This window comes from Falco naumanni, chromosome 9 (assembly GCF_017639655.2).
Source record: "Falco naumanni isolate bFalNau1 chromosome 9, bFalNau1.pat, whole genome shotgun sequence".
In the NCBI taxonomy this organism is placed as follows: Eukaryota; Metazoa; Chordata; class Aves; order Falconiformes; family Falconidae; genus Falco; species Falco naumanni.
Genome location: NC_054062.1, coordinates 34,560,952 through 34,569,194, shown reverse-complemented (window position 1 = coordinate 34,569,194; position 8,243 = coordinate 34,560,952). Strand labels below are relative to the sequence as shown.

Sequence of the window (8,243 nt, the reverse complement as noted above, 5' to 3'; positions counted from 1 at the left end):
TTCAGTGAAGAGGACAGAAAATTGCCATATTGCGTGGCACTTGGGACAGTTTTCCCCTGCTGTGCCCATCCTTTGCAGCCAGGAGTAGTGAGGTTAGTGCTGAGCAGCAGGTTCTGGGCTGCTTTTGACTTCCCGGGAATACCTGCCTGGCTCTGGTCCCTCCCTGCACTTGCAGGCTGGTGGTGATTTTATAATCACGGTGTAAGGAGAGGGGTGTGGTAATTGCCCTGTGTAGGTGTGGGTTCTCACTACTTCTCCCAGCCCATCCAAGATTCCTCAGTCTGGGAGCAGCAGAGGAGAGGAACCAGCCACTGAGGACTATCTTGGGAACGGCATGGAGAGCAAATGGAGTGGCTGGGTGCTGATCCTTTCTGTGTGCCTGGGCTCCTACCAAGGTAAGGCCAGGCCTGGGGGTAGGACTCGAGGAGAGCCCAGAAAACCCCTCTGAACCCCAAAACTATTCCTGGCTATTTAAGTTACGTAGTGTGCCTCCTCATCCCTCTGTGGCGTTGGAGTTAGGCTGGAGGAGAGCTGGGGCAGGTAGCACCACTGGCTGCTTTACTTCTTGCCTACCTGGATGTGAGCATTGCAACTTCTGTCCTTAAAGATGATCTCGGGGCAAAAAGTGGTTGGTTTGCTCCCTCGCTTCTCCGGCCAGCGGGGATTTGGAGGGAGCTGGTGTTTTGCTGGGTATGGAAGGAGGGAGGCCCGTTGATGGGGTGTCTCAACAGTGATGGGGGAGAGGGCTGTGTGTCTGTTGTCCCTGGTGTTGGGACCTGGCTGTGCAAATGCAGTCTGGGGGAAGTCATTGTCCTTGTGTGAGGGAGTGGCTGTGGTGCCACCTGGAGCTGTTGTTTTCATTAGGAGCCTTGTACAAGGTGCAGGAGGCAGGGAGCCTTCTCTGCTGTGGCTGGCAGAGTTCTGGGTAGGGTGATGGAGTGTAGTGCTGCAGACCTGTGCGCTTTTGGAGACCTCTCATCACCGGGCCTTTGGGTATCTGTGAGCACATCCTCCTGCAGATGAGCTTGTGCTGCCGTTCCCTGACCATCCCCCCGATAAAGAGTGAGAAAGTGATGCCTGGCCCATCCCTGGGAAACAAGATGGGAAGAATCTGTTTCTGACCCCTCATCCTTACTCAAGGGGAAATTGCTTATTCCAGGGGAAATTTCCCTGAGTAAGCTGTGGAGCCCTGCTGTCATAGGCCAAAAAACCCACCCAAAAACTCTTTTAGAGGGAAGAATCCCTTTTACACCCTGATTACCTCAGGCTCAGCCCATTGGGCTTCTCCGATGTGACCTGTCCAGGTGCTGGCTTTGCAGTGGAGTTGTGACTGCGTATGTGTGGCCTGGCAGTGGAGGAGACGTGTGGAGGTGTTCCAGCCAGCAACAGGCAGAGCAGGAAAGTTCACCCATGCTCGGCACGTCCGTCCTTTGGGCGATGCCTGCCCTGGAAGCTGATGGCGGCTCTTGCAGCAGTGGCTCAGCTACACGGCATAGTGTGGCTGGGAGAGCTGTGGGACCAGGGGCTGCTGCAGGCCTTGAAGAAGGATTTTGATGCTGGGAAGAGCGTATTTACAGCTTCTGCTGAAACAGGAGCATGCGCCAGGCTGGGAACTGGGATGCTGGGGCCCATGCTGCCACCCCCAGGGTTTACGTCACAACCGGCTTGCCAGGCTCTGCCGGCTGGGCCAGCGTGCTCTGGCGCTCTGTGTAATGCTGGCGCAGCCCGGCTAGGTCCAGAGATCAGTGCTGGACTCTCCTGAACAAATCCCAGCTCAGCCTAGGGGCCTGGCAGCTGGGGATAGGGCAGCCCTGGCTGGCCTGGGACCACCGTGGTGGTTTTACCAAAATTGGCATTGTCTGACATCCTGCAGCCCATCGGCATGAGGTGGCTCTGGTACAGCACTGAAATGTGGAGGAGAGCTCACAGGGCACCGGTTGCCTTGGTCGCTTGCCCTGTGGCCATGCTCTCTACCCAGGGAAGCTCCCCCTGCCCTCAGCATTTAGGTGGTATGGTTGGTATTAATTATGTTTCTGGCCCAGTACTTGTTGACTGAGTTGCAGCTTGAGTAGAGGGAGGAGTAAGCGCTGTGCTGAGAGCCACCGTGAGCCAGGAGGGTGCAGGTCCAGACCGCTGGTGCCTTTTAGACCAGCCATACTATTGTTGGCAGCGTTCTTACACCGCTGGTCTCATCTCCAGCATGGGGCTGTGCGAGATGCCTGTGTCTGTGAGTCAGGCAGGACCAGCTCAGGAACAAGCTGTGGGGTTGTTGCCTCCCTTATTTTTTTTTTTGGTGCTGCCCCTTAATGCTTCTGCTGACTTGCCATTCCTGTTTGGCCTGATGCTAGCATCAGAGTAAAAAAAAAAAAAACAAAACCAAAACCCAACACCTATCTCTCAGCTGATGTGGTCTGTGGCATTGTGCTGCTGGAGAGGTGTGTGGGAAGCCGTGCATGGAAAACCTAAGGGGACTCGCCCTGCCCTGGGGCTCACTCCTGCCCTGGTGCTGCCATCAGCCTGATGGGGCAATCGGGGCTGAAATGCCAACCAGCACCTGCCAAGCTGTGCTGGTGCTGCTGGGAGCAGGCAGAGCTGGTGGGGGGTCAGGCTCTCTGTAGCCCCCCCACCCCCGGGGACTTCCTCGGGTGGCCATGGGCATCTCGAGCTGCTGCCCCAACACATCCCACGGATAAGCTGAAGGCGTTGCTGGAATCTGACATGCAGGAGAAGCAGCTTTTGGGGAGAAACCTGATAAGGGCAGGGTGGGTGGAAGGAGCAGTTTTTTGCCTTTGGCTTTATTCCTGCCGTGCAAAACCATATGGGCAGGACTGAGTGGTAAAAACTAGATACAAATGCTCTGGGAAGGTTGTGCTGTGCTTAGGCCAGCTGCAAGAATGTATGCAGCAGGGTTTGTCCGTCTGTCTATTCATGTCCTGCTCCCCATGCTTCCTGGAGCAGCTCCTGGCTGAAGCAGGGTGGTGAAGGGCTTGGGTTGTGCCAGCTCCTCGCCTCCTCCCCAGCCCCATCTTGGGTGGGTGCAGCCCCCAGTGGGAGCAAACACTTGCCCCATTGCGAATGAATCCTGAGACACCAAGGTGGCAATTAAATTGCTGGTGTTGCACCATGCCACTGTGCTGCCCAGGCGGCCAGGACAGGCGATGCTACCGCTGCCGTGCCACGGATTTGCAGGCAGGAGAAAATGCCGTCATTGGGAGGAAATGAAAAGAAAACAAACCAAAAAAAAAACCCCCAGAACTGGGGTTGCTCAATCATTGCCGGGAGCCATGGTGTGGCTAGACAGTTGCTGCACAGGGCTGAGCACTGGCACCCTTGGTTTGCTCATTTTGCAAGATTTATTGCTGTTTTTATAAGCAGCCACCTCCCCAGCATGTTGAAAGGTGCTGTGAGGCTGAGGATGATCCCAGAATTTGCTCTGCTTTTGATGCTGGTGTGAAGTTGCTGTGACATCCTGTTGGAAAAGTCCTCAGTACATGGTGACCCGGCAAAGATGGCCTTTGCTGGCCTTAAAAATTAATTTATAAAACCCAACAAGCCCACAACCACTGCAAAAGCAGGGGACAAATCACAGTGGAAGGTTGTGGAGCATCGCCTCGGCTTGTGGGGCACAGTTAGGGTTGGGGTGCTGGTGGGGAGTTCGGTAGGGGGCACGAGATGGTCTCAGGGTGCCCTGGGGGCTGATGGTTTCCTCTTCCCCCCCCTGCAGCTGGGGCCAGTCCCTTCCGAGAATGCAGCGAGCGGCCGGAGGACTGGTGTCGCGATGTGGCGACAGCAGCCAAGTGTGGGGCACTGGAGCTCTGCCGGATCACCGCCTGGGACCAGGCCCTGGGGGTAACCACACCAGGAGGGGGGATGCAGGGGGTTGGAAGGATATACTCATCCTGCCCCAAAACATGGGGCTGGGCAGAGAACCCCTGCCTGTCCACCTCGATGCTGGGCACCCAGAGGAGCATCTGCTGATGCTCTCAGGCAGCAATGTATCTGTAAAGTGAGTGGCAAAAGTGAATGGCTTCCTTGGGATGTTCCCGAGTAACCCTTGGTGGGGTGTTTTTGCAACTGGTAGGTCTGGGTGCCCTGGCAGCATCCCAGTGTGTCCCCTCTCTCAGCAGAAGGGGATCCCATGTCACTTGTGTCAGGTGGCAGTCTCCGTGGTGGGCAAGATCCTGCAGGACAACCGCACCGAGGTGGGTCACGGCTGGGAAGGGGGGTGCATGGCTGGTGTGTCCCCCTCCCAAGGCCAGCCTGGCCCTGACCTCTCCTCTTTCATCTAGGAAAAACTGCGGCTTTTCTTGGATAAAAGATGCCAGTACCTGCCCTTCCAGGACTGGTCTGTCAAGTGCAAGAGGATGGTGGACACTGGCATCCTCATCCTCGTCCAGCTGGGCAAGCAAGTGCTGGTAACCGGTGGAGAACACCCTTGGGTTTCAGTTTTTCCATGGTTTGGGGTCACTTGGGGACTTGCAGGGCAAAGGAGGCTCTTGGAGCCTGGGACGAAACCTCTGTGGGGACAAGACAGGGATGGAAATGACCTGGGGATGGCGGAGGAACAGGGTGACGGGGCTGATGTAGCTCCAAGCCCCCTCCCCTCTGCTCCCTCAGTCAGATCCGAAGGTGGTGTGTGGAACCATCAAGCTGTGCCAGCCCCGGGAGAGCCCCACAGGGGCCCTGAAGTTTCAGGAGCCACCGCCAGCCCCTGCAGGCCCTGCTCAGGACTTCATTGACCTGGTCTCCCCCTTCATCGCCAATGTGCCCCTCCTGCTCCATCCCCAGGATCTGCCTCGTGGCACAGCCCAGGTACCGTGGCACAGGCACAAGTGCCATTGATGCTGGTCAAGGGTGAGAATTGCCTAAGCATCGCCTATTTAACAATAATAAAAAAATAATATTAAAATTACCACACAGCTGAAATAGCATCTGATTAGGGGTACCACCAGTTTGGGGCCAGGATGTTGCAGGATGCAGGGGAGGACCAGAGGGATGCTGACCAAAAAACTGCCCCAGATTGCAACTGGCATTTAAATCCCAGCTCTGCAAATGCAGGCGTTGGGGGCACTCAGGTTTTATTTCGGGGGAGTACTGATGCATCGCTACCCGTGTGCTCCCACAGGAGATGGAAGAGGTGTGCGGAGACTGCCTGCAGCTGGTGGCAGCCATGCGGCTGGAGCTGGGGACCCACACCGCATTCATCCAGATGCTGGTGGCCCACGCTGAGCAGGCTTGCGAGGGCCTGTCACCCAGGCTGGCACAGTGGGTAAGGGTGCCGGCATCATGCTGGGCTCCCTCCTCCTCCTCTGCGATGTCACCGTGGCATGGGAGCATTTTTTGCAGCTGCCTGCTTTTGAGCAGTGCCTGGGGGTGTGTGGGCAGGGTGGTGGGGTGTCCGCCCTCGGGTGCTAACGCCACGTCTCCCCTGCACAGTGCAAGCATTACCTGGCTCAGTACACGGACACGGCTGCTCAACTGCTCCAGTACATGGTAAGCGGGTGAGCTGCTCCCTGGGGCTGCCGGGGGCAGGTGGGCGACAATGAGGGAGACTAAGTGGCACAACCAAGGGGACCTCATCAGCAAATTGTTTTTAATTAATCCCGCTGCTTTATATTTCTATGAACTTTTAAGTATTCTTTCCCCTCTCTCTCGCTTGGAACCACTGTAATTCTTTTTTATTTTCATGTTTTCTTGCGGTTTTCTGACTCCTCCACTGGCAGCAGGCTGAGGTAAGTGAGACCCATGCCACAATGGGTTGAAATCACCCACCACGGGAAAGTGGGTGCAGGCTCACCCTTCCCGGGGGGCAATGCCCACCCGATTTGGGACGTCTCTCTCCCCAGGACCCCACAGAGCTGTGTGGCCAGCTGGGACTCTGCTCCTCCACCTCGGCGCTGCCCCTCCACACACTGATCACAGAGAAGATAGCACAGGTCCTGAGCACGCTGGGGGTAAGTAAGGACCCACCCTGACTCTGCTGTGCTCCCTAAAATCCAAACACTGGGAAGGGAGAGCCTTATTTTGCAGGTTTTTTTTCCTCAAGGATCTCTGTTTTTCCAAGGTGGGATATGTGTTTTGTGGCGGTGATGGCCGGGTGGGGTGGGGGCAGCTCTGCCGGTGCTTGGTGTGTGTCCCACTGTCTTGTTCTGACAGGATGAGGAGAAGACCACACCACTGTGTGAGATGTGCCAGTTTGCCGTGAAGGCAGCTGAGAGCCTCCTGGAGAACAACGTGACTGAGGTGAGCCCTGCTGCTGTGGTCCAGGGATGAGAAAGGGGGGCAAAGGGGACATCAAGGAGTGGGTATTTCCCTCTACCTGCCTTCTCCCGGTAGGAGCAACTGGTGAATGACATCGAGAAGGTGTGCTACATGCTGCCCCACGGTGTCATCGGGCAGTGCAAGGACTTTGTTGACTCTTACGGCAAAGCTGTGGTCATCATGCTGCTGGAGGCCACTGACCCAGCAGCCGTCTGCACCATGCTGCGCTGCTGCCCCCGGAGCGTGGACGCCCACCAAGGTGAGCTGGGGGGACCCAGATGGCACCCAGATACCAGGTCCCCTGGTGAGTGGGGTTCTGGGGGGTGCTAATGGCCCCCTCATGTCCCGCAGGGGTTGCCACGCTAGAGCAGCTGGCAGTGGGCGCAGGCACCTTCTGCAATGTCTGCCAGATCGTCATCACGTACTTCGATAACGAGCTGCTGAAGAATGAGACGCTGGCAGAGCTGGGTGACATGCTGGAGAAGGGCTGTGAGCTGCTGCCCACGCCGCTCACCGACAAGGTGAGCCGGGGAGGGGAGTGCTCAGCCAGGTGGGACCCTCGACACCCCTGGCTGGGCTCACCCCCCCCTCTCCTTCCCAGTGTGAAGCACTCGTGGTGCAGTACGAGCCAGCAGCCATGCGACTCCTCGTGCAGATGATGGACCCCACCTTCGTCTGCACCGTAAGTGTCCCCATGCCGCGGGTGCTGCACCCGCTCCCTGGGGCAGCCCGTACTGAGATGGGCATCTATTGTCTGAGCCTGGGGGAGCTGGGAGGGGGGCAGTGGTGTCAAAGGGTGCTCATAGGGGTTTTTTCTTCCCTCTCCCACCCTTTTCCTTTACAATGCAGAAAATAAGAGCCTGTGACTCAACTGAGGAGGATCTCCTGGGCTCGGACCGCTGTGCCTGGGGCCCGCACTACTGGTGCAAGAATATGGCCACGGCAGTTGAGTGCCACGTAAGTGTTGGCAGCATCCCGTCCCCTGGGTCGGGGTCAGCAGCATGCTGGGGGGGGGTCCCTGCCTACCACCACCATCCCTCCCCATCTCTCCTGCAGGCTGTCGAGCACTGCCGGCGTCACCTATGGAACTAGGAGCCACATCCCTGGCTGGCCGGGCTTGCTCTGCCATTTTGGTTCAGGATCCCAGACCCCCTCCCTTGGGATGTGCCTGTACCCATGGATGGTGACGGCAGGAGCCCACTGGCCTCACTACCCCGGTGGGGGCCATGGGGTGCCCCAGCCACCTCTGCCACTTCCTTTTGCACCCCTGGGGCTTGGATTTCCAAATCGGGTTAAGGGACTTGTTAGTATTTCCAGGACTGGGGATTCAGCCTTGATGTTTCTCGGGGCGATTGCAAAATCCCCATCTCTATCCCTGTCCCCATCTCTATGCCCATCCCCGTCCCATCCTGAACCGCTCCTAAGGCCCAGATCTGTCCCTATGACTGGGATGGTTTCTGCTTCCCACATGCCGACCCTCCATGCCCGGCTGCCAGCAGCCTTGCAGTGCAGGTCTCGTCGGCTTTTGCTAAGCCCAGTGCTTTGCTGGTCCTTCTTCAAACAGGGGTGGCTTCCCCCACCCGTCACCAGTTAAAGGAACAAAGTGGATTAAATTTACCTGCAATGCCTGGTTTTCCACGATACTTGCAGTACAACAATTTTGTGTCCAGCTGATTGCTGGAGGTGGATCCCCTGAACACAACATGAGTGAGTTTGGTGGTGAAGTTTTCCTTTCACACACATCCCTGCCGGAGGGGGTCCTGTGTTGACCCAGCTGCAGTGGTGAGGGGCAGTGGGGTGCTGGCTTGTCCCTCCCTGCCAGAGGAGGGAGGACACCCACAGTACCTGGTCCTGAGCGTGCACGGGAGCATCTCACTGCAAATAAACTCATCCTGTGAGCCCGGCTGGTTGTCTCCCTCCTCCTTCTTCTGGGGGGCCGGTGGTGCAGCAAGGAGGGGCACATCTGGGGAAGATTTAATGTT

At 57.2% G+C, this 8,243-nt stretch overlaps 1 protein-coding gene across 1 annotated transcript; it reads left to right on the top strand.

Annotated features, from left to right (window-relative positions):
• Positions 1 to 247: 247 nt before the first annotated feature.
• LOC121093891 (prosaposin-like) lies at positions 248 to 8,158 on the top strand. The gene is made up of 15 exons (XM_040606833.1): positions 248 to 395; positions 3,725 to 3,849; positions 4,128 to 4,202; positions 4,290 to 4,415; positions 4,618 to 4,812; positions 5,126 to 5,269; positions 5,437 to 5,493; positions 5,724 to 5,732; positions 5,847 to 5,954; positions 6,157 to 6,243; positions 6,337 to 6,520; positions 6,613 to 6,782; positions 6,863 to 6,943; positions 7,111 to 7,218; positions 7,318 to 8,158. Exons 1-15 carry the CDS (start codon positions 335 to 337, stop codon positions 7,351 to 7,353), a joined length of 1,566 nt encoding a protein of 521 aa, XP_040462767.1. The 5' UTR covers positions 248 to 334; the 3' UTR covers positions 7,354 to 8,158.
• Positions 8,159 to 8,243: the final 85 nt, after the last annotated feature.

What these genes read in the sequence shown, in the direction of transcription:
- LOC121093891 (XM_040606833.1), top strand. Translation starts at nt 335, where the DNA reads ATGGAGAGCAAATGGAGTGGCTGGGTGCTGATCCTTTCTGTGTGCCTG. An exon ending in TGCCTCGTGGCACAGCCCAG is followed by an intron (nt 4,813 to 5,125) that starts GTACCGTGGCAC and finishes GTGCTCCCACAG; the next exon opens with GAGATGGAAGAGGTGTGCGG. An exon ending in GAGCGTGGACGCCCACCAAG is followed by an intron (nt 6,521 to 6,612) that starts GTGAGCTGGGGG and finishes CATGTCCCGCAG; the next exon opens with GGGTTGCCACGCTAGAGCAG.